We start from the raw sequence: 26,900 nt of genomic DNA on the forward strand, positions 1-26,900 counted from the left end.
GGGACGGTTTCTCACCGAGCAATTTCGGGAAATAAGCCAACGTGGAAAATTACATGTTATCGATCTTCACATATTCGATAAATGATTAAGTCATCGGTCGTAGATACGCTCGCACAGTTTACGGAACGTCTCTCCTTATAGTTCTATCGTTTCTCGAAAGTAAGCAGGAAATCAAACTGTATCTTTCTACTCTAGTTTTTCTTTCTTGGTGCGTATCCGTGTGAAAGATGCTATCTATTTCCGTAAAGTATTCTACGAGAAAATCGAGCGTAGCTTTCACGTCCATCTTTCAACTCAAATTAACTTTCAAAAGTTTTTAAAGGAACTATCAATGATACTTAAACAGCCTTTGCTACGTTAAAAAATGATTTCTTAAAGTGTTTTAGATTGACATGGTAAAAAATTTTAAAAGCTGACACGTCGAACTCGTATCGACGAAAACTTTTTAAACATGTGAAAGACGACGGTTTAAATATCGTTGAGTTAACGAAATTAACAGAGTTACAAACGTGAAAGTTTTGAGCGATCATCCTTCTTCGTTCAACATGATCAACGCTCTCTGTCATTCTTTGAATTTGCTTAACACTTTTTGTCCACCCACGTACGTTCTCTTTCCACTCGACACGAACGTTCACGACTTGCATCGTCCAGATGAGATTTAAAAGTGGTTATTTTTTTTCGCCCCACGAAAATCATCCAACATTTATTATTACGCGTCCAATAAACGTTCGATCAACGCGTTTCATCGCCGTCGGATGAAATAAAAGCGTATTTCGTTGTCGAGCACGTCAAACTTTGTTTTCTCTATACGTCGTTTTTCCCCTCTTCTTTCTCATTCTTTTTTTATTTTGTCCAACGACGTGAAACTCCGGTGAAGCGTTATGAAAATTATAGGAAGTCGATGTCGTTGCAGGCAAAGAGCGATAAAAACGATGATCCGTAAAAAGATCAAGTATGGAAAGAACGATGAAGAAGCGAGTGAGATCGAGAACGTGGAGAAAGAGAGACGTGCCGGGTAAAAACGATTCAGTTACTTTATGACGACACATCGCGCTCATAGTTCCCATATTCGCACAGGACATTGTATGCGGCAAGTAAATTGAGCCTCGTGAATCGTAGATAATTGATTACGGCTGTCGTGGTGTATTCTCTCGCAGTGTGTCCGTGCAAATCTTTGTGACATTTTCATTAACTCGCTATGAAAAACGCGAGTGGAACGAAGCATAAAAGAAGAACGGAAAGAAATGGTAAGAGAAAAAAGAGAAAGAGAGAAAAAGACAGAGAGACAGAGAGACAGGGAATACACGCGAAGAGCGAACGAAAAAGAAGAAGCGGGAGCAGAACGAGTTGGAGCGAAAGAAATGAAAAGGTAAAAAGGGAAGTGGAAAAAGCGAGGACGTTCGCGCGGAATAATTAAATATCTTCTCCCCAAATACATATTTATACGCGAATCTTGGTTATTGGAATAAAGGAAGTGTCTCCGTTACCTCTTCTCATTTTCCTTTCTTCCATGGATTCTTTGCTCTCATCCAACTAGGATCGTTGGCGCAAAACGTGAATGCAAATGATGATGGTGATGTTAGTTCATTCGTATGCAGATATATTCGTGTGATGCGTTTTTGAAACTGGCGAAACTTGATATGACGAATGGTATATCCTGATTATGATTGAATATTTTCGTAATTATCGAATGAACGTTTGTAGGTTAGAAAATATTTCTTTTTCTTTTATTCTCTCTTTTTATCTTTCATATATACAAGTAGATATAAACCTATACATCGAAATACTTTTTCTCGAGAAAACTTACTCGATTTCTGACATGTTTCAAAAAAGCATTACTTATGAAATAACGGACCTAACGTGCCATGTCTCAAATGTTAATGTAGCGAAATGAGATGTCCCTGTTTACGAATGAAATATTGCGAAATATAAAGCCGCATAAAATACGATTGATGTACCATAAGCTTTGCCAACGTTCAACCATGTATCATTTCATCTTTCAACGACGATACAAACCGAATCGATAAGTCGAGATATACTTTTCATTCATCAATACCGCAAATCGAAGCTTTATCGTTCAATCGTATCATCATTTCGCCAAATGATTTTTGCCTAAAGAAATGACCATGGTGAAAGCTAAATGATAATCTAATAATTTACTATCTTGATTCGGCACACGCGGTATATGATCGATTATTTCACCATTAATTTCAGACTAATAACAACGACAAAGCACGCCGCATTGATCCAAATAATTACTTCACGCCAAACCGCATGATCTTCAAATCCACTAATATTATCATGATCACTACAAGCTTCGAAACATGTCGCGAAATTGATCGTTCCTTCTTTCTCTAACTTACTTTCTTTTATTCTCTGCTTTTTTCTTTTCTATTTCAACAGTATTTAGAGGCAACAATTTTTCGCGTATCGACACGAAGAAAGTTTTTTCTTTTTGAACAGCAGCAGACCCGTTTTTCTCTAGGAAAAAAAAAGTAAAAAGAAATAGAAAGAAAAGAGAAAGAGCATCAAAGACGTAGAGTATCTATGGCGTGAAGGAAGCTATCAGGGATACTTCGAGGTGATTTTCACTAAGGTGGTAGCGAAGCAAATTGCTATTTCCCAACGCTTCTTCTATGAACGAACGAAGAGAAAGAGTCGCGAGAAAAGTAATGTACCTTCCAGATTCCTCCCTTCTGCCGTTTTATCTTCTCTCACGTTTCCATCTACGGCTACGTTCTATTCGTATTTCCGTTGACGATAGAAATTGTGAAAATACATGTATTGACAAAGCTTTGTAAAAGGATTCATCAGTTTTCGAAATAGCTTACATATCGTCTAGAATTGAAAGTTCTTGCATTGGATCGTAAAGCGATCGATAAAAAATGAAAAAAACTAAAGAAACAGAGAGAGAGAGAGAGAGAGAGAGAGAGAGAGAGAAATAGCTCCTCATAAAAATTCATAGTGCTTTTAAATAAATCTCGTATTCGTCTGTCATTTCGCGGATAAATTCGAGAGTCACGTAACGTGCGTGTTCTTTTCAAGTTTTTAAGTGTGTGAACTATGGAGATGGTAGAGTTACGCATACTATCCAAGAACGTAGCACGGTGCATTATAGAAACTACAGTTAGAACGGAGAAAGCCGGAAGAGGAGACGGCTCGTGGTCAAATTTCAACTGCGCGCACTTCGATGCTTCCGTCTCGATCAATTTACTTCTCGTTTGCGGCTGCATACCAATAGAGGGACAGTGCATCGTACTGCATCGCGCTCCATGGCGGAACGTGCATCAATCACAGGTAAAATTGTGCAGCCGAACGCGGCGCAATTAAGTGTTCCATTTCTAACTCGCTCGTCGACACGATCATTTCTGACACAATCGTTCACCTTTCGATCTACCTTTACTCTATGTGCTTTCCACATTTAACCTTATAATCGTATCTACTTTAAAATGTAACTCAGCGACGATATATATATATATATATATCGCCTTATAAATGTCTCTCAATGGCTTACATTTTTAAATTACGCATGACGAATAACCTGTGATAATTATTACATTGGCTTATATATTAACTTTATTAATCAGAAAGAATTGTCCAAATACTTAAGGATGATTGTCGATCGTATTTGTTTTCTTTCTCTCTCTCTCTCTCTCTCTCTCTCTCTGTCTCTCTCTCTCTCTCTCTCTCTTTCTCTCTCTCTCTCCCTCTCTCTCTCTCTCTCTTTCATAATATTTTTATTTCTCATTAAAATGGAATCGTATATTTATTCAAATATATTTACGGATTCACCTGTTCCCCAGAGCTAAACAAAATTATATATCATTCCTGACGTTTCGATTTCAGATATCGATTTATCTCGGAAGAGGAAAAACGTGCATCAAGAATCGTTAATGGCTTACCCAGTCGCGAGAAGAATTACGAGAGATCCAAAAAGCACGAACATCCGCTCTCGTTTCCACACAGAATCTGCGCTCGTTACGAGATCATCGGTGGAAACGATCGTCCTTATCGTATCGTTTCGCAGTAATGCACGTTCTAATCCCCTCGCTTTCTCCCTCATCCCTTTCCATTTGACATCGAAGGTAAAAGCGACTGTTTTTAAACGTGCCGTAGACTTTAGTAGAAAAGAATGATAATCGTCGTTTTCCGTTATTCTGGCATTAGGCTGTAGAAAAATATTCACAAACGAGCACGCAGTCGCGTCTCGATTTCTCTCTCTCTCTCTCTCTCTCTCTCTCTCTCTCTCACTCACTCTCCCTTTCCCTACACTTTATACTCTAATAACCCATTCCCTTTTCCGTCCTCTGCGTTTCACCGAGCTTCCCGACGTCGTTCGTACTCTCCTGTTCCTTTTCCTCACCCTTTTTCAACCTCCCCTACCGAGCGACATCCACCAAATTGCCATCCGGACGTTTTTATTCGGCTATTTGCTTCCAGCTCTAGCAGGACGACTAACGCTTTTCCTCGTCTTCCTCTTTCTCCTTTCTGTGCCACCTAATCGTTGAAAATCGTTTTGGGAAAGCGCTACGTTCCTCCTGGATTAAATTTCTACGAATAAAGGGAGAGAGAGAGAGAGAGAGAGAGAGAGAGAGAGAGAGAGAGAGAGAGAAGTTCAAGAGTTGCCTGTTTTTGGACCACATGCTACGTTTACCTTCTCAATACGCAATTCTTCCCCTTTTCGCAATGACTCTTCCGACGACTATTCCCCCTTTTCAAGTTCGCTTCTTGAAAATGTCGAAAGATACGAGCCAATTTGTCCCCCTTCTGTCCTTCCTCTTTTTACCAAGAGAAAAGGTCGCCGAAGCAAATCTGAAGTATTCTTGCGAGATTAATTAAAATAGAAATTCCTTTAGTTACATACCTATATTAAAGTTATGACATTGTTTCAAAACATCAAAAAACGACACTGGAATTTTTAATATGTATTATATTTGCCTATCTTCATACACTTTTCTAGCCGTATAAACGTTCATTGACATTTTCAAACATTTAACTGTCTTGTAAAAAACATTGATTCTTTTTGGGAACGTATAAAGATCTACTTTCATGAAAAATAATATTCTTGCGATCAAAGCTAACGATGATAATTTAAAATACCTCGTTTTTTCTCATTTCTAGAGAAGAGAAAATCGTTCGATCAAAAATCGCTTCCGGTCTTGAATTATTTCCGATAGATACTTTTGTTTGAGAAAGAAAAAAGGAAACTAGCTTTGTTACGTTTATATTCTCTATTACGTTTAACGTTGACTTCACGCGAATAGTCGAACTATTTGCGCTTCATTATCACCTCATGGAAAAAAATCCTAATGGCAATTCGCATGACTTTGAACGTCCAGCATTGTTCTCTTTAGTCGCGATTATTAAAATGCCTTTCGAAAGAGCGATAAAAAAAAGACTCTGCTTGTGATCCTTTCGTTGCCTACATCTTTCCTCCATCTCCTCGCTATCAAGGTTTTCCTTTCAACGTCTAGCACTTTTCCTTTAGCGAAGGATTCTTCCTTTTCTCCTTCCGTTCGTCGTCATTTTCTTCGTCACCCGACCAATTCTTTGTATATTTATTCTTTTTGCAAGCCTCCTCTCTTTTACTCCTTCTTTATCCTACTCTTCTTCCTTTTTCTTGGTCTCTTTTACACTGTTGAGGACACCTTCAATTTAAGTTCTCCGTCTCCGGGCACATAAAGCTTTTCGCAGGCGCGAAAGGGGCTCGACTGTCGGCGCTTCTACACGATCAAAGGCACTCTTTTCGACGTTGATTAACTCCAACCTGTCTCGAGCAACGAACGACCGTTAGGCTTCTGAATGTTCTCTCTCTCTCTCTCTCTCTCTCTCTCTCTCTCTCTCTCTCTCTCTCTCTCTCTCTCTCTTTAACTTTTCTTCTAATGACTGACATAAATGAGCCTACTTTCATCATGTCTACGATTTTTCTCTTTTTATTTTCACGTCATCGAGGAAGAGGAGAAAAATTTTCTTAAAAGTTCTCATAAAAAGCGCAACATAGAAATTATAGTTCCTAGTGGCAAAAGCCATGCGATTTTAATAACGCGTAACTAAAGAGTTTTAAGAGGTAATTTAAGAGGTAGGTTGTAGCGTATCCTCCGAGAGAAGGAAAGAAAGAAAAAGAGAGAGAAAGAAAAAGAGAGAAAGAGAAAGAATCATCGTCCGTACAGTAAAGACACGCTTTACTGCAATAAAATTGTATTACTAGTGCATTGCGGTTACGGATAGTTAGCATCAAAAGCAACAATTTTATTTCATCGATCCTTTTTGCTTGTTTCTTTCTTTTTCCGTAAACTCGCGAAGGAACGTAAAGAAAACTTTATTAACATTATTTACAACTATATACTATTTGGCTAATCAATAATCTATTCGATCAGGAGCATTTACGTGATAGGTATTTCTCAATCAATCTCTCATTTGTCGTAATTTTTAAACGAATCTTAGATGTCTGAAAACTACCTATTATTTTCTGAGCATTTTCAGAACATCCTTATATAAATTTCCCTCTCAACAATACGTACACATTTATACGATTTATGTTATCAGACATATTTTCATCTTCATCTCTCTTTTTACCTTTCTTATATTTTATCTTAAGAATCTAAAAAGTTTTTACATTTCACATTTCATCGCGTTTTAAAAATCCGAGGAAAGAATGGAAGAGAAAAAAGTCAACGTCGTGAAACTTCGAATTGAAGTCAAAGTAAGACTTCCACCAAGCGTGTTACATCGAACGAGACCTTTTACGAGCGATCTCTAGGCAAGATAGAAGCGGACTATCCGCTAGGCTAGACGATGTCCGCTCTGTAAGTCCGGAATCTGATGGTAGTTTGAGAGATTGGATAAGGAATCCATAAGCTTTTCGACGTAATCCCGATGTGTTTGAAAGCGCACAGCCGGCTCTCCCAGAGGAGACTCTCTCGAGCAAAGTGATTTCTCTTCGATGGAGGATGAAAAAGGAGAGTGCTGAAGAGGATCAGAAAAGAAAAAAGAAGAGAAGCAAAACCGCATTCGAGTTCCCTTGAGTTCGCTCGAGTTTTCCATCCATGTATCGTTCTTCTTCGTTCTTCTCAGTGAAACAAGTTCCGATAAAAGAAGAAACTGATGGTTGATATTCGCGAATCGAAGGGAATTCCGCGCATCATCGTTATTTACTGAAAATACTGCCACTTTTCTTAGACCGTATTGAACACACGCCCGTTACTTTAATAAACCTGACAATAATTTTTTATCAAGTAACGTCATTATTATGCGAAAACTTAGCCAATCGATACTTCCTTGTTCGATCATCGGTAGGAATGTAACAGGAAATTTTTTCATTGAATGTGACACGATGAAATAGGTATCAAATTTTTTGAGGGGCTAACCTCGTAAAAATTTGTTTCTTTTAGTTTATTTTGGAACGAGAGAATAAGCCTAAGAAAAAATACGATAAAAGATATATATATATATATATATATATATATATATATATATAGAGAGAGAGAGAGAGAGAGAGAGAGAGAGAGAGAGAGATGTCGAGCTTTACAATCTCGTTCGGAAAATAAAAACAAAAATGATTTATCATATTTTTGTGTCTTCGTAGAAAAGAGAGAAAGAGAAAGAGAGAGAGAGAAAGAGAGAGAAAGAGAGAGAGAGAGAGAGAGAGAGAGAGAGAGCTAGATCAACTACTTTGTCTTGATTGCTTTGATTCAATCGTTCGAACAAAACTCCAAACTCCTCTCTATCGAGGATATTGTTAAAGAAAGTTTAACCGAACTTTTTAATAAGCGAACATTCCAATATATTATTTGCTACTTAAAAATACATTTTATCGACGATTTAAGCCTTCGTGAAATGTAATATCGTATTCCATCTTTTCGAAAACTATTAACAAACGGCAGAAAAATACAATTTTTTTACTTGCAACAACGATTGTTCATTTCTTTCGCGAACTCGACTGCGATCTCCCGCGGCAACAAGTGCTCTGTGTCAAATCAATCCCGTAAAGTCATAAACGTAAACCACGTGAGCCCTTTCGTGATATATCGATCGATTATGTGCGAAAGTTGTTTATAGACGATTTGATGCTTCGATTATATATTATTTACAATTTCAAGCATCCTGCCTTCGTATCGAAAGATCTAATCTATCTTTCAGTGGTAAAAACTTTCAAAAAGAAAAATTAAGCAATTAAAAAACCAAAAGTTATTTTAAATACAATAAAATTCAATGAAGAAATATACTAAAGTATTTTCGTTCCTTAAATCGAATAGTGTGAAAAAGTGGAAAAAGAAAGAAGAAGTAAATAAATGCATATCCTTCCTTTGAAAAATTTTAATTTTTTAATAAACATTATCAATAAACTAATAATTATATCTTTTTTTCTGTACAAAAGGAATATCTCTTTTACACCACATTAAATTTTATATTTTTTTTTTCAAGCGCCAATAACATTTTATCTTTTTTACGATATGCGAATAAAAAAATGAAAAATCGTGAAGTTATTTTAGTCCACGAATTCTTCTTTCTGAGTATGAATCGATACGTTTTGAAAGTGGACTCATCTTTTTCCTGTTTCTTTATTAATTCCACAAAAAGTTCCATGTAAAGAATAAAAAAAGAAAAATTGAACACGCCTTCGAAAAGTATAAATTTTATTGATCAATTTTATTATTCATAAAACGACGCTGAATTTTGCTTTTCTATCGGCTTCCTCGTTACTGAAATCAAGAAAAGAAGGTAAAAATCGATTCTCAATCGAAAAGAAGCAAAGTTCCGCGAAGCTTCCGCAAAGGTTTTGCAAGGATTCCAACTATAGCAAGTGTACACGTATAACTGGTAATATGCAAATATTATCTCGTCGCATCGAAATTTATTCATAAGGAAGGGGGGAGCGAGCAGAAGCGTTCGCCCGCGGCTCTCACCACCATCGAGAACTTGTACGGAACATCCCTTCGTGGCTCTCCTATTCTCCTTCTCTCTTTCTCTCTCTCTCTCTCTCACTCTCTCTCTCTCTCTCTTTGTCTCTCTCTCTCTCTCTCACCTTAACAATTCGTACCAAAATTGTTATAATGAACTTATGCTCGTGCAAAAGTTCTACTCGGCCCAAGCGAGTTATGTCGACTCGTCTTCGATTCATTACTCTTTTTATTATGTTCTGATTATATTTAGAGTAAATCGAGAAGTAATAGCCCACTTTTTTTTTTAAACTTCAATACATTGTAAATTTAATCGATATTCAAAGGAGAAAAATATGTTTCCATAAGTAAATACATGAGAAATTATATCAAGATAAAACTAAAAAGTAATCATACATTTTTGTGAAACAAGAAAAAAAAGAAAAAGAAATTGTTTCCTATGCACAATTTCATCTTATCCCGACTGTCTGGATGTCATAGCGTAGGTAAAAAAAAATTTCAAATATAACCGAAAGAAAAATTATTTCTTTTGCTTTTAGAAAATTTCTCCACAAAGATATATTCAAAAACATAAATTCAAAAATGTTGAATATTCTTCGTAAACTTCTTACATCAAACACATCGAATCCGATGTACAGCTGTACTTTTCCCCACACCTGATGTATTCAACATTATCTTCTTCCACAAAACTTTCTGCATTGAAAAATGTTTATCCGAAGATGAATCTTCCATAAACTTTTCGCGTTTTGACTTATCAAAATGTTTATCACGTTTTGTTATTTTTGCCGCTTGAGATTCTTCCAATTTCGATTTCCTCTATTTTTTCTTTTTTCAATATTCTTTGAGAGATGTCAAAATTGAAGTAACTTCTCCTACGTTTTCTAAGTAGCTGAATTATAACTGATGACGTACAAAGAATTGGATTAATTTTATTGAACATTTTGTCTCTCGTATTTGTGTTGGGAGTATTTTTATTAATTGTTTGCGAATAATCATGGTTAGTAAATTATGAGTTAAAGAAAGAACAGAAAATTTATGAGAGTATTTAATTTCTATATTACAAATAATATACCTAATTTTTTAATGAGAAACAAATAAAGAGTTAATGAGTTTTGTTAATAATTGTCAGTCCTATCATTAAAAATATCTGAAAATTAGATTATATTGATTGAGTCGTGTCACCCGCAAGTTCATCTCATTTGGAATTACCCTACATATATACGCGTAATATATTTATATATACCGAGTGTATTATTTTAATCGATGTATACAAATATCAAATTTATCTATCAAAGATGGTAATAAAATTTTTCATCAGAAATAGGAAGGAGTTTTTCTTTTCATTTTTATAACGAAAAGAAAATTTTATTTTATCTCTTCTATATTTATTAAATAGTTAATTTGAACTTCGCGCGAATAATTTGAAAAAGGATGCACTATATAAAACGTTTGAACCCAATTATTCTTTTCAGTCTATAGTTTATACGTATGTATATCTAGATCACGTTCACAGTTTGCCGCGCAAAATCCGTTTGGTCTTCATCGTAAAGCCGCGCGTAGTTCTCTTACCGCAAACCAGCCTCGATAAATCCAGCCAACCATTCCTCGCCACTTTCCACTTTGCTCTTCGGTCGTGCCCAACGAGAAATTGGCGAGTAATGAAGGGTGGAAAAAAAAGAGAGAAACTGAAATGGAACAAGCGAATCGATAGAAAGGTGAATGCTCGAATGGAACGTACAAATCAAATGGATCGAGTCGAATGGCAAATAGCTTATCTAATCGATTCTCTGGAGATCCTAATTGCCACAGATCGCAATTAGATTTATCCTATACAACATGTATACCTATCAAGATTATCAAATGAAGCAATACTTTAACTTCGAATTAACAAATGATAACAATTATGATCAATCTGCGAGAAAAGTAAATATATTAGAAAATTCATAAAGAAGAAAATAATGATTTTAAGAAATAAATAAAGTAAGGGAGTAGAAAATACGCACGTGGGATAATGATTCTAGAAGAAAAATGACTAGCGAAGCAAAGACAAAACGTGATAATGCATACCTACATATAAATTTGCTTTCTTTAGTTCGGATTTAGATGAGTAATGTGCTGCTTTTTAGCTCGAATTTTATGTTCCATGAATGTTTATTATCTAGCGTGTGCTTCTCACTCCCACATAATTTCTTCTTCAAAAACAAACAAGATAGCTAAACTTTATTTTTTTTTCTTCTTTTTTAATCATCGATCTTCATCCAAATTAATAGAGTAATTCTGAATAAAACGATTCGGTCTTATATTTTGTAGATAGTCCAATTTTCAAATATTTTTAGGATTAAATACTGATAGGACTGACAATTATTAAAAAAAACTCACGAACAATTTGTTTTCAATTAAAAAATTAGATAAGTTATTTATAATGTAGAAATTAAGTATTCTCTGAAATTTTTTGCTTGTTTTTTAAATCATTATTTAGTAACAATTTATCAAAAAATAATAATTTTTTGAATCCACTATATTAATACAGTATATAATTGTATTATAGTGCATTAATATAGTATATTAATATAGTATATAATTACTACATTAATGTAGTATATAGTTATGTTTGTAATCGTGTGATAAAATATTATTATAACATTATTGAAAAAGCAAGTCATCATTCTCTGACTCTTGGGATTGATGGCTCAGTTTTATTGGTCCATCATAAAAATATACATTGTTACATTCTTAGATACAATGTAAACTTGGCTTATGAAAATAATGGATTTTTATTCTTTAGATTAATCATTTCTAAAGATAAAGGTATATTATGCGCTTTCTTAAATGAAAAACAACAACCATGTACCTCATGTAACAGAAAAATATACAAAAGAAAATAAAGAACCAGAACAAGTTTCACCTGATTATTCGCAAGTAATTAATAAAAGTACTCCTGTGACAGGTATGTCAAACAAAATGATCAATAAAACTAATCCAATCTCCAGTACGTCATTAAATGTAATTTTATCTGGGTCATGATATTCTGAATCATGAAGTATCTCTCCCATACAATTCAGATGTATGATAAACAATTCTTTTTTTTTTACAAAAATCTAGGACTATTTTTTAGTTTTATCATGAAATTATAATCTCTCATGTCTCTACAAAATTTACAAATATATTTATCTGCTTTGATAATTTTTGAATATTGATCAAATTTACAATGTAATGAAACTTTTAAAAACAGTAAACCATCACTCCTCGATTTACGCTATGGTATTAAAAAATTAACACGGCGTTGACGGTAGCGACGCATTATACAACAACGAAAAGTATGAGTGTATATGAAATAGTCGGAAGGTGATATTTAAAGGTAGCAGCACGCGTCTTGATTACCGGAGCAATGCGTGCCCGAGGAAACAATGCATGACTCCGTGGCGCTCGCATACAACCGCCCTCAAGTCCTTTCTATGTACCGGAAACAATAGGCATTATATGCCGCGGCACACGCGCGGAAATGGTCTCCCCGACTTGTTTGAACTAGTTATACCACATCTCCAACGTGTTCCGAATGTGGTGAGCATCGCATTTCTAAGAGGAGAGAGCGCAACAATTACGTTAATGTATTGTCGTCGGTTTCATCGCAGCCGTCGCAACCCTATTTACCCCTTTCCTCTCTTTATCCTCATGTCTTCGTGACATAACGATTTTAATGGGTCGACGCACTCTCTCGTTTTCTAATCGGTATTGCGAACGAAATTATACACCAAGTATCTTAACAAATTTATCGTTCAATAATGAAAAGTGTTCCTCAAAGTATTTATGCATGAGTATGCTTTATGTTTATAATAATGAATCCTTTGTAACAAATATTTTCATTAATTTTATATCCAAAATGAGTTCATTTAAAATTGATCGATTGAAATAAAGCATTTTATATGCAAGTATATAGGATTTATCTTTGGGTCAAATATCGTACATAGTGTACAAGATTGTATAATTTATGAATCTAAATGAATCTAAAAATGATCAATAAATAAATACATAATTTGCAATACTTTTGAAATTATTATTTATAATATTATCGACGTATTTCGATATCCTGATCCTATCCTATAAAGTGAACGCGTTAACTCATCGACAACGCAAATTTTCGACTGTCGACCTCGATCTCGAATAACTTACCCGTATCGTTGTCTCCCGGAACACCGAGGCTATCGCTGTTATCGTTGATGAAAGCTTCCGCCGTCGATGTAAAGGTTTGCGGCGATAACGTGAGGTCCGGCCCGCTTTCGCTATCAAACAGTTCCAAACTGCTATTTCCTGAAAAATGAAAGATCGAGTTTAATGAGATGAAAAATTTTCGATGTTATATAGCAAAACGTTTCATTCGATAGAACAACTATCGCAAAGTGGATAGTTTCCGATGCCAGATCGAGATCGACCTCGAGCTTGGCAAAGATCGTGTTGACAAACGAACAAGATTCTTCGCGCGTCGCGAGCGAACGCGTGCCATGTAAATAATTGGCATCACTTGTAGTAACGCGAACTTGAAGTAACGCGTTATTAACGTCTTGTGCTTTGATAAATTCTTTAGGATATTATGATCGTGAACGAAAGAAAAATCGGCTACGTTTATTCTTATTGCAAATAATTCATAGAATGCAGTCTTTGCTTCGCATCGTGATTTTTTTTTTATGTTTCAGGATTAATTCGTCAAGAGGTGCACATACATATGTACTTTCAGCTGATGAATAAAATCTGTTCTCATTTGCTCGTACATTTTACATATGTGCATACATACATGCATACATGCATCTATGCATGCATGTATATATGCATGTATGCATACATTGTATGTACATATGCATGTACGATATAAAAAATATTTTACGGAGCATATATATATATATAAACGTTAACATATGACTATCGACATTTCTAGTCCGCATGTGATGGGTTATGTAGGTATACGTTAGTATTTATCTGTAGCGTGCAAGAGTATGCACTTCGGCCTGAATTAATACATTCGAGATTATGCGTTTGTATTTGCGTTAATGCTTACACCGTAGCACCACCCCGCTTGGGTTAGTTAAATATGTAAATATAAGCAGTTCAGATATATGCCGGGCATTATCTTTCGTTACATCGTCGAATCACAAGAGAGAAAAGGGGCTTGAATGGGATGACCAACGCATTCTCGAATTAACATCGAACGAGAGATGTTATTCGTGCTTTCGTACGTACGCTATATATACTAACGTTCTATACTGGTGCTGGTTCTTTTTTATCAATATTTTGAGCATTGCTGAATATACTGCAAAGTTGCACGAGTATGTAACTGCAAGAGAAAAAGTTGCGTGTTGTTATAAATATGTATTTAAAACGTTGTGGATTTCTACCAATGATTTTTAACGCATTTCCATGACTGGACTTTGAAATTTGCAATGATACACGTTCATTGTATCGATCATATTTACATTTCTAATGTTTTACATGATAAACCTTTTTTTAAATCGTTTGTACTCAGGTGCGCTGAGATACGATATCTTAAATTAAAAAAAAAATTGGTAACATAGCGGTTAACACGAACATAATACTATAGTTACGATCGATGTTCTCTATTACAGAGCAAGATAAAGGAAGAAAGAAAGAAAGAAAGAAAGAAAGAAAAGAAAGAAGAAAGATATTGCTAGGAGGATAAAGGAAAAGGAACGATTTGTCTTCGGTGAAACGCAATCTCGCTCGACCAACGTAAACCTTGAGCTCACAAATTATGTCGATAACATTAAGCGGTAGGCTTGTAAGAAGTGGGACTCGATACCTACTCGTTATTACGAGTACACGATCTTACAGATAGACACACACATACATACCCGAATATCCATGTACAGTAGCCGAGAGTGTGTCCCACAGTAATAATGTTATTGGCAAACTTTTCAAATTTATTTTCGTTCAAAGAAGGATAAAGAGACGAGGGTGCCGAGAGAAGCGCGATTCATCGAAGCTGCTCCGAAAGGTGAGCTGTAGGAGAAGAGGAAACGAGGAAGAAAAAAGGTGAGAGATTCGATCGTTATCGTGGAGAACGAGAAAAGAAGAACGAAGGAGGAAAAGAAGAAGAAGGAGAGAGAGAGAGAGAAAGAGAAAGAGAATATAAGAGAGAGAGAGAGAGAGAGAGAGAGAGAGAAAACTCACGAGCGAGTTTATTCAGAGCGCGAACGAAGCGAACGAAGCCAACGAAGGGCAGATATTAATTTTCCCGATGTATATGGATGAGTTCCGACTAGGCCACGTTGCAGAGATGCAAAGAGACGAACCGGAGACGAGGTAAAGAGATGGTAGATAGTTAGGGTGGGGGGATTGCTCGTACAGAAGAAAGGAGGAGAGGTTACCACCCGTAGCGTTCGGTGTTACGGGGGATGCTCCGGTGGTGCTCCTACAGAATGGCGAAGGGTGGCTAAATTGCTATCGATCTTCCAACCTCGCAAATATCGTTTACTCTAGTCTCATCTCATCCAAAACTGGATGCCGCCAACACCGCGATACGCGTTATTCCGACGAAACCGTATACCATCCTCCCTATCGAGGATCTTCCATTTAATAATCGTTTTTTTTTTCTTTCTCCCTTTGATAAATTAACGTTGCGAGAATGTACGTAGGTTGATTCGAGGAACGGTATATCCATGGGAATGCCAATGAATGCCGCTTGTTTCGAGTGTCCGGCTGAAGAGGTAAAAAGAAATGGGCTGAATTGGATTACGTTCTTTTGGGACGCAGCGCAATCAAGCAAAATATTCTCGCTTCTCGTCTGCAAAAAGATTATAAGCTTTGTTATAATTCGAACAAAAAATAAAGAGAGGTAGATAGATAGATAGATAGATAGATAGATAGATAGATACATAGATAGATAGATAGATAGATAGATAGATAAATAGATAGAGAGAGAGAGAGAGAGAGAGGGAGAGAAAATGAAAAAAGGCACGTATAAAAAAAGACAGGTAAAACACGGTAAATTTTTTTGAAGATAGGGGATATGCAAATTTAGTTAAAGAGAGAACAGTCCACGTAGTAGATCTCTCTTTACTATCTTTCGTATCAGAACAGCCGGCTGTACAAGTAGTGGTATTACGAAACTTAAGCTATAGCGCACAAATGTCGCGTTCCAAGTCCGAGCCGCGGCTGGTATTCTCCCTTTGTGTAGCATAAGCTCCAGTCATTATCTCGATCGTACACTGTACTGTCTTGAGAAGTTCAACTCTTGCCACGACGATGCTACGAAGCTCCTTTGCCTAGTCCTCCTTCTATTCTTGTCCTTGTCTCCAGCAAAGCCAACTTCAAGAAAGCGTCCTTTCTCGACTATCTCGTCGATTTCGAGTCGGCTTTGTGAAAATATCCTCGAGAAACGTCGTCGACCTCGCTACTGTCGCCCTTCGCGTTGCCGACGCTTCGTTCTCTCTCTTCTATGGTTAATTAAAAGCTTTCGCGACAGCACTGATGGTGGTAGTGGTGGTGATGATGATAGTAGTGGTAGTATTAGTAGTAGTACTGTGGTGGCAAACGAACGAGCTCCTATTACGTTGCAATCAAACATACCAAAGATCCCGAATACAAAAGCGCATTATTAAAATTAAGGTGAAAGATTCTATTACCTGGCCTAACTCTTTGAATTAATGAAAGTCATTACTCCCTGTCGTTTCTTGTACTTGTTATTAACGTCATATGTTCTATCCTTGTAACAAAGAATTTTCCTTCCCTATCAAGTCTGTCTTCTTTATCTCTTACACTCAAACCATTTTATCTTTTTCTTCAAACCAAGAAGACGAGCAATCGTTGTTAGACGAAATCTTGTTAAAAAAAAAAAGAAAATAAATAAAAATCAAGCCTCTTCCTTTGAGCTCTCGTTCGAATCCATTACATATCGATCGACATAATTCGATCGACATAGACGAGACAGGGACGAGTAGTAATCAACGTTGGCGCGCCCGATAATCATGCTATTATAATTACTGTGTCGCAATTAAGGCGGTTATTTAGGATAGTCAACAATCGTTCCCGTGATTGTCGATTAACATTTTCACATCGACGCGACGATATAATTTCAAGCGAAACGACGAGCAAATCGCTCTTCCATGCTATATTCCATGCACCGAGCTTCGAAAGCTCGTCGTTTACGAAGGGTGCTCGTTAGTGCCTACGCTCGTAGCTCGGACTAATGAAAACTATCTTGTAATATCGTACTAGATGCGAGAATGATTTTCATTTCGAAATTTCTCCAACTTTTCAACACGTTGTCCTCTCTCTCTATCCCTCTCTTTCTCTCTCTCTCTCTCTCTCTCTCTCTCTCTCTCTCTCACTCTCTCTCTCTCGCACGTACGAATGCTGTAACGAATTCGATGCAATAAGAGTCACGTTTTACGTGTACGCCGATGTTATTTCGGTAGCGAAGTCAATTTGCAATCAACGAACAAGGTGGACCACTCTACCCTTCGTTCTCCGCCTGTGAACAAAACGATTGCTACTAGTTCGTATTTACCATAATACAATAAGAGAAGGCAAGCGGTATCATACATTTAAATGAGTCCTGCCGAGTTGATTCTCTCGTCAGACCACTATTTCTTCCTTGCTATTGTGACTTATTCGAATGTTGGATTTCTTTCTTTGATCGACTTTTAAATCGATTGTCGAATGAACAAAAGTGTATATAATATAAAGAAAAAAAAAACGTTCTAAAGGTTTTTACGAAAATCCAACTGAAAGATGATATAGCTTACGTATTAGAAAGTGAATCTGTACACACATTAAGACATGATAAGTTGTTTGCAAAAGGGATTCCATTTGAGAATGTAAAGAACTTTCATTAAAAATTCTCTTTGTACTGTAGTTTGAGGTGATGATCCACGTTGAAAAGATCACTAAGGGATATCTTCGGTTGAATCTGCATTAAGAACCACTAAAGACGAGTCAAGATGTCTAATAATGTTTTATCTTTCTTCCATTTATCCGTTTTATATAAACATAAATCTGTATCATTTTTTTACCCTTCGTACAAAACTTTATTATTCATTTAAATAAATCGCGAATGGAGTTAAGGAAGGAAATATCGAACTTTTTGTGAATTTAACATGTTATAACTTCAATTAATATTATTTAAGATAAATAGAATTTAAAAAATCTTGAAAAATATTTTACTCTCTTTTCAAGTCGAGACAATGCTTGAAATAACGTATACGATGATGAAAAGAGATGTAGATAGAAGGTAGTGGACAAATCTACGCCATGACGGTAGTAGAAGTAACGGGCAGACGATAAAGGATGTGAGCTCTTAGCGCACCTCAGTGGCCAATTTGTTTAGAGCTATACTACCAATCTCTTCTTCAACAACAAGCAAAGCGACAATGGAAAAATTCAATAGTATGAAAGAGCCAGTGTCGACGTACTTTCGAGAACAAAGACTTCATCTTTTAAAAGAGAAGAAGAGTGTCCTAAAAAATATCATCGGTTTTTCTTGCGTCAGCGTATTGAAGAAAACATTGTAAGATTTATGAAAAAAGTCGATCCGTCAGACAGTCTGGGCCGGAATTCGAACCTGAATCTTTCACTTTCTGGGAAGCTGTTCGATTTATTAAGTTTTCTAACCTTCGGTCAATCTTTTTGACGAATACCTATTTATTAGAAATAGAGATGTTCACTCTGATACTCAGCGGCCATTTTGAAAAAAATTTTACCTTGATTCTTCTTTCATTGAACATTTTTTTTTAAATAAAAAGCCGAAGAGCTTATGGCTATTAAATCGTTTCTAATTTTATAATGGTTTACACCAAAAATGTATTCAAGCGTAATTCTTGACTGATTTTGATGAACAAAATTTCATTTTAAAGATGATGGTTTAAACGAGAAAATGATATTTAGGAACTTTCTAATAAGTTTTATTTTCTTTCGCAAATCGTTTAATACATATAGTTAATAACGACTTTTCATTATTTTATAAACGCGCACATTATATATAGTGAATTTTTAAAATGGGGTTTGATCTCGTTGCATTGTTACCAACCGATCACTCGTAATTTTAATTTTTAAAGGAATCCCATAACTTCGCTTTTTTCCTTTCTCAAACGAATTTCAATGCGTCTATGAATCTATTCTTTTTCACATCATGATATTCAATTAATTAATTAAATTCCGAGAGTCTAACATCTCCCAATATCTCCCAATGCACAGATTTTAATCCATTTTATTTTCCAGCTTTGTTTAATTATTCCAAATCTGTACGAAATATGAATTTAATTTTGATTAAATAAATAAAAAATTTTATACTATTATATTATAACCAGAGCTTATAATATATAAAAGTAATATCATGTCTCCTCGTACGTTGTTTTACAACTGTAATAACTTATTTGGCATACTTATGTGGCCTACTATTTGCCACTTGCGCCTAAAACTGATGCGGACGTGTCTCTATGGATTTCAGTTTCCGTGTTATAATCGTAGATCGTAAGAATTGACTTCGATATTAGTATCCTTTTGATTCGGTTAAATGTCTCGATTTGATGAGCTCCAGTAAAACTTCATATCTTTTCAAAACAAATTGTTCAACGGTTTTGCTATCACCGCAAAATTCTTTACGAATCTCCAAAAATAACTTGCCAAATCTAAAAATCTTTTAACATTACGACTACTTATTAGTACTGAAAATACGATTACGTTCTATAATTTTTGCTCACTCGGTTATATACTTCTATGTAATTCTTCGAAACCAAGATAGTCTATACATGACTTCAACAAATGACATTTCCTCAAATTAATAGTTAATCTCGTTTCTCTAAACACTTTGAGTAAATGGTCTACTAACCCTTCTATCATTGTCATGCTCGGAATAATGACATCATCTAAATACACTGTCATATCGCATCGATCCCAATACCTTATTAATAAACCACTGAAATATTGCCAGAACATTGCACAAGTCGAAGGCAGCCGTTTAAATTGATAATGTCCGTCAATTAGCCCGTTAAGCTGTTTTCTCCCTTGAGTCTTCACAAATTTCAATTTGATAATATTCGCTACAAAAAATGTAGATTTGTGTTTAAAAATTTAGATTTATACTTGTGTATTTTTATGTAAATTTAGATCTGTGTTTAAAAATTTAGATTCATACTTGTCTTTCTAAATTTAATTTCTAAATTTAATTGATAGTCGACACGCGACAACGAACGTTTATCTTTTATTTTCTTTATAAAGACTGCGATAATCCATATATATATATATATATATATATATATATATATATATAAGATATATATATATATATATATATATATATAAGATATATATATATATATATATATAAGATATATATATATATATATATATATAAGATATATATATATATATATATATATATATATATTTCCGCTTCTTTTTTTCACTAATAATAGCAAATGGTGATGTCCTGTCTTCCTATCATCAGTCTATTTTAATTCATCGATTATATTTGTCAATTCTTGTCTCTTATAATAAGATAAAACCAATAAATTATTGATTTTTATTATTAACTATTTTCCTTAATCGCGATTATTTGATACAAGAAGAATTTTTTAGATTTCCTCGCTGTTGAGCTCAATGTCCACTTCTTTTAGGAATACAAATTCATCATTCACTTCGCACTATATACATATTCTACGCACGCTTTCTCACTTGCAATGGTATTCCTTAATTTACTCATCATCGTCTGATCCGATATCTTAAAACAGACAAGATTATTCATTCTTTCTTATCTATTATGACGATAGATTTGAGTATAATCGGGCTTTATTTTCAAAAACTTCTTTTTATGACCATTACTTGACTTAGTGCGTTCTCAGTTACTGCAACGTGTTCTAGAAAATTATCTAATATAATATTAGCATTAGAGTGTAATTTTATTCACATTTTATAAAACGATTAATCGCAAGTCGTTTCCCTTCTCCAATACTTATTGTTCTCCTACTCTACTGAGTATGACCACTTCTGGATTTTTTGTTTATGGATAACCGACTAACCATGACACACTCCCTTTTAGTATAATATGCACCTTCATTCTCACTCCTATATCATCAATGTTTATGTCAACTGTCATTATTCTCAACGTTTGCAAACGGGCATCACTATATTCCACTAAGCAGCCAAGCTTTGTTTCATACTAGGTAACTCCCATCTTGTCACAGCGTAATACTATGACACAGTTCCTTAACACTAGTTGTGCAGCTGGTGTATAGGATACCCCAGATTAACTTTGAGCTCAATTAAAATAATATGTGTATTGCATGATTCATGAATTTTTTTATAATAACATTATTGGAAATGCATTTTCAAACCTACTGATTATTATTTCCGAGACTTCAAAGAATATACAGAATTTTTTTCCAGTCAAAATTATTTATTCTGTATAAATGACATCTGTTCAAAGTGTCTGAGGTGTAACACAAGTGCACAATTAAAAATTATTTTGAGATGTGCACAACTAAGGTTAAATCGACATAATATTTTATTAGTTTCTCGTTAATTGTAACATCTTTAAAGTATTTTTGATCTCTGTATCTCCGCTGATATGCATTACTAATCGATCTTGTGTGTGGGCCTTGTGTTGTTCTCTGTCGGTTGCTGCATTATTTGTGCAGTACACACGTGCGAAATATGTCTGTTAGTAATACATTTAAAGTAGATCGCTATGTATTTGGGTCTGAAACAAATATATGCTATATGTCCTATCTGTTTACAATAATGACGTTTTAAAAATGGCTGACGATTTGCATTAAGGCTAGCGTGTTGCCTATTTGCCGATGTTATCTTCCAGTAACTTCCCGCGTAAATCGCCAGATTTCTTATATCAGCCTAACGGTCCTAGATAATCTTTGAAAGGGAGATTACTAAGCTCGCTAACGATCCATTCATGGTCTCCCATCTTAGCTTTATTGCATCTAAATAGCATTTCATAAAAATATTCGATAATAATAATAATGATCTGACTATTTTCTATAATCTTGCATTTGTAACCTAATACTCATCACACTTTTGTTTCTTAGAAAGTTCTCTCGCAATAACTCCTTCGTTTAATACCACGTATGATCTATGCGAAGCTGTTATTCAAGCTGTCCAGCCATATTTTTCCTAATCTAGTTAGTTTTATTAGCACATAATGATGGACTGTTATATCGTTACTAATTTCCATATTTTTCTATCTTCTTGATTCATTCGTTTATTGTAAATTCACTCGTCATCACATCGAATGCCGGTAATACTGTACCAGTTCGTGAAAGTTTCGCTTCTCTCTACCTTACCTTTCATCAGCCATAGTTATTGCAAAAAAAGAATACATTCCATTTGCAATATCTTCTTGAGAATCTCGTACGTAACAGTTTTCGCATTCCTTGCCTATTTGTACTTCGTAAAAAAAATTAGCACGTATAATTACTCTTTACGACTCGGCATGTTACTATACTCTTCAGTATACCGACATATTAATGGCATCGATCTCCGTGTCTCTCCACGTGTTAACTCGAACAAAAAACTCAGAATTTTACCGAGTAAAACAAATCCCACTTCTGATAAAAACTGTGAAAAGCCAAGGTGGATTTTGCGACCAAATTATGTAATAACAAATAATTTTATTAATCCTAGTTGTGCCTGTGAGGTGTAGAACACCCCAAATCAATTTTAAGATCATCCGAATCAATCATAGGAATTTCTTCATATCACGCTATATTTACTTTCCAGATTCGTCCTTTCAAATTCATTTACACTCATACTGACACACACTCTCTCACGTCTAACATTTTAAATACTTTTCTAGAGTTGTAGTAATAATAATGTATAAAATAATCTTAAATAGGACTACAAATAATAGCGCTAGAAGTTTTATTTCATAGATAGTATGGAAATAAACTCATACATTTTAATTGTTATTAAAATAATAAATAATACATACGTATATTGACATTTTTAATAAAATAATCAAAATATTGTCTTTTATCATATATTTATATACATTAATAATGTAAATTATTATATCTATTAATTATATTAATTATTTTCTCTATTCTATGCATTTATTGTAAAACAAACATGTACTGACTCTGCGTCTTATCTAACACGGATTACTGCGAGATACATGCTACCATCGAAGAAGGATATAAGTATAAGAGGCTGAAAAGTGTTAGTTTATCTTACTAATACTAATATTCTAACCTACACTAAGCCGATTGTTAGATTACGCGAAGAGAAGTATATAACCAACACAAGCTTATACATTGGATACGATAAGCGTATGGCAAGAAGTGTAGTTCATATTTTGTCCATACCTGTCGCTAAAGTCACAAATGCTTCGAGCGAAAGGTGGTGTGAACAGCCTTAAGGTGTCTTTCTGCCAACTCCTCCCGACCACCGTTCGCGTCGCTGTCGTCGTCTCTGATTTCGAATAATGTCTTGGACGCTTAAAAGGCTTCCCTACTAGTTCCCCAAGCCGCCACTCATGTCGCTTTCGTCATCGGTTCATCTCACAATGAATCGTCTTAATTAATTAATTTTTTCCTCACATTAATGCACCATTTTCAAGAATGTAAACGAACTCTGGTATCCATCTAACTTCTAATACTAAATTATAGGATTCGTGAAAAAAATTAAACTGTTTAGTAGTCTTTTTGATCGGAACTCAAACCCAATTCTTCCGCTTTTCGGACGGCTGCTCTAACCATTAGTCTATTTAGATTTTCTGCTCAACATTCTCCACGAATACTTATTAGAAATGAAAATGTTCGTTTTCGCAATATACATTTCTGTGATGGTGATAATAATAATACTAAAAAACAGAGAATCTTCTTATTCTTTATTTTCATTTTCTATCCTTTATATCGTATATTTATAACTCTTGGGCTTTCATCACGAAGGAGAAGTTGAAATTAAATATACTTTTTTCTTTTGCGAAAAATTGTGCCATTATGATTCCGCGAACAAAAAAAAACACACACAGTTTACAAATGAACGTAATTTCATTCGTATAGAGGTGAAAAACTCGCCCTTAACTATAGATAAGGCTATATGGAACGATGTTCAGCGAGGGATTTAAACTGCCTATGAAGCAAACATTAATTAAATCGAACAGTTTCTGGATGTGGCAGTAGAAAAGAAGAAAGCGAGCGAGGCGGCATCCCTTTGACCGAAGTCAGTTTCTATTGTAAATTAAAGTACTATCTGCGCGTGAGCGCTCGAAAATAATTTCACGAATGAGTTTCATATCCACCCGCATGACTGTAATTTTAATATTTATACGTTTTTCGTTCATCGAAATTAACCTATTAATTTTTTATCGTATAGATCTGCTAACATTTGTTGCACCTGCTCTTATTTCTACCCTATTGAAAGTACTTTAAGACTTCAAAAAAATCTTTTTATCTCTGATCGATTCGAATTTAATTAGTATTTAGTATACAATACAAATGAGATACGTGTAATAGTTCGAACATCGTTACAATCACAATACTCAATATTCCCTCGTCATTTTAGCGATTCGCTATCGTATTGTTCCGATCGCTACGCTTGAAGCAATATTCAAGCTTGCTGCTATTAACGCTAATCCATTTTGGTAATACCATGACAAATTATAGCTCGCTAATCCGACCGATTCCTCGCACACAACGAAAGCAAAACGACTATGCACGGACGTTCTCCGAAATACATCGAATTGTCCTCGCGAAGATATCAAAGGGCTTTTCGCGCATTGCTTTTGTGTGTCCATCGATGCGTCCCGCCGGTATTCTACCCATGGCAGAAACGCGTAATGAATAGTTAATTAATGCAATTGTTTCTTACATTCTCGAAACGATGTCATCGATTAACTACGATCATTATCAGTAATATTACAAAGCCGCATCATCAATGAGAACAATAACAAAGCGATATTATACGAGTTTTGTCTCTTCTGTAATAATGTTAACGAGAAATAAAATATAAATGTAATCAAATATCGTTTTCCAATTTTTTCACGTTTGATGTTTGCGATCTTTAATGAAAAATAAGTATTTAATGACAGAGATAAAAGTTGCTTGAAAACGATGGATGGTTAATTTTTGATTAAAACATAGAAGTCGTCGAGTGAGAATTTGTAAGTTCTCATGAATGTCGCAGAACGCAGGAAAACTCTGGACAGTTATAGTGAGTGAGAGAGAGAGAGAGAGGGAGGAGGGGGGAGGGAGTGAGGGGGGAACACATTCCCTCTGGGAAAGTTACGTTCTCTTTTTTTTTGTTGGAGTTTGGAGGCCAAAGTCTGGAACAGCAACGCCAACCACTCGTGTTCCTCATGTTCCTTTCTTTTTGTTCGTCGGAGGTTCGGCCTCTGTCGGCCGCAACCTCGACCAGCACATTTAATCAACTCTCGTTACGGTCTAATGGCTTAATACCGCGAGTAGCTTTGTCCACGGGCCGCGACTTTCCTCCAAGCCGAGTTAATTCGAATTTAAACCACCATACTTGCTTGACGACATCCTCCTCGCTTGATGATTACACGCTTGAGCTTTATAGCATCAATTCAAGGTTCCATAGTAATTTTATGTCACATGGTTGAAAAGTACTCGCTTTGATTTCTATAGAAGTATCTATGCGTTAAAATGGCAATACGATATCATATCGATTCGTTGATTCTTTAAAATGTAGGTATAATACATATATATATATATATATATATATATATATATATATATATATTATAAACAAATTCATAACTCTTATTTATTGCTACTTATTCATCGGATAAATTTTGTGACGAAAATTCCGCTTAACACTCTTCTTCAATTCCAGCATGTCAAAGACGTTTAAGTAAAGCGAGTTATAAACTTACCATTATTAGAAAAGTTACGCCTATACACTATACATTGACCTAGATCGTCGACGATATAGCTGAAGTATCGCTAGTAAATAACGTCACGAGTAAGTATCTTGCTGTTTCAGTTCTCTCTCTTCCTCTCTTTCTCTCTCTCTCTCTTTCTTTCTCTTTCTCTTTCTCTTTCTCTTTCTCTTTCTTTTTCTTAAACAAATAAATGCATTCTTAACTTCTCCAATTCAGCGATTTAAAGAAATCACAAATTATCTGTAATTAACGATTGATCAACATGACGATCTTCATTTCACTCTTATGAACCAATGTTATCCGAAATGCGAATGTTTGCGTTATTACAGTCGATAGATAGAATGACTAATCGATTCAATGATCAATGACAAATCGTTGTCGTCCTACGAACACGAATTCAATTCTCTCAGTGAGCATACACCCTTCTTCTCTTCTCATACTATTTGATTGTCTGCAACAATTGTTAGATCCTCCTTTGATTTGTGACAGTCCTTCTGGAAGCTTCGATCAGGATTTGGTATCTAGATTGCAGAAATGGATAGGATTCTATCGTTTTCCTCTTGATGCCGCACCTATCAATATTGACTTGGACGATTAATATCCAGTTCGGAGAAACCCGTCAAACGTAACATCGTTTCCTCGAATCGATAATAAGATATCGCTTCTTGATTCATGGATCATATAGAATATTTCAAATAACGATATAGAAGCAATTTCTTATCGATTTTAAGTATTTGTAAAAAAAAAGTTTCAAAACGAAATACACATTTTTAACGATCATGCCAGCGATATAATTCTTTTCCAAAAGTACTCTATATCTCAAGGATTCAAATGTAGAAGTAGAGGTAATCAAGACCGATTAGGAAAGTTAGAGCGTTATCGGTGTAGGAAGCGGAAACGATTCCCGAAGCTCTCGTATCTACGTATTTGGTATACTTCGTGATGGAGAAAGTGAGAGAGAGAGAGAGAGAGAGAGAGAGAGAGAGAGAGAGAGAAAGAGAGAGAGGGTGATAGGAGACAGGAAGAGAAAGGACAAAGAGACCAACGAATATCCGTATCCTCGGTTGTACGGCAATATCGCGGTAAGCCCGAAGTAAATATGTACCGAACACACCTCTCCTGTTTTAGCCGGTAGC

At 35.2% G+C, this 26,900-nt stretch overlaps 1 protein-coding gene across 9 annotated transcripts in view; it reads right to left on the reverse strand.

Annotated features, from left to right (window-relative positions):
* The window catches only part of LOC118446991 (uncharacterized), a 267,347-nt gene that overhangs the window by 100,335 nt on the left and 140,112 nt on the right, over positions 1-26,900 (reverse strand). For all 9 annotated transcript variants that reach the window (XM_035878284.2, XM_035878280.2, XM_035878287.2 and 6 more), the window contains one exon: positions 13,071-13,208. In XM_035878284.2, coding sequence (XP_035734177.2) covers positions 13,071-13,208 — 138 coding nt within the window. The remainder of the gene's footprint in view (positions 1-13,070; positions 13,209-26,900) is intronic.

Source organism: Vespa mandarinia, chromosome 1, assembly GCF_050613455.1.
Source record: "Vespa mandarinia isolate Hongniang chromosome 1, ASM5061345v1, whole genome shotgun sequence".
Taxonomy (NCBI): Eukaryota; Metazoa; Arthropoda; class Insecta; order Hymenoptera; family Vespidae; genus Vespa; species Vespa mandarinia.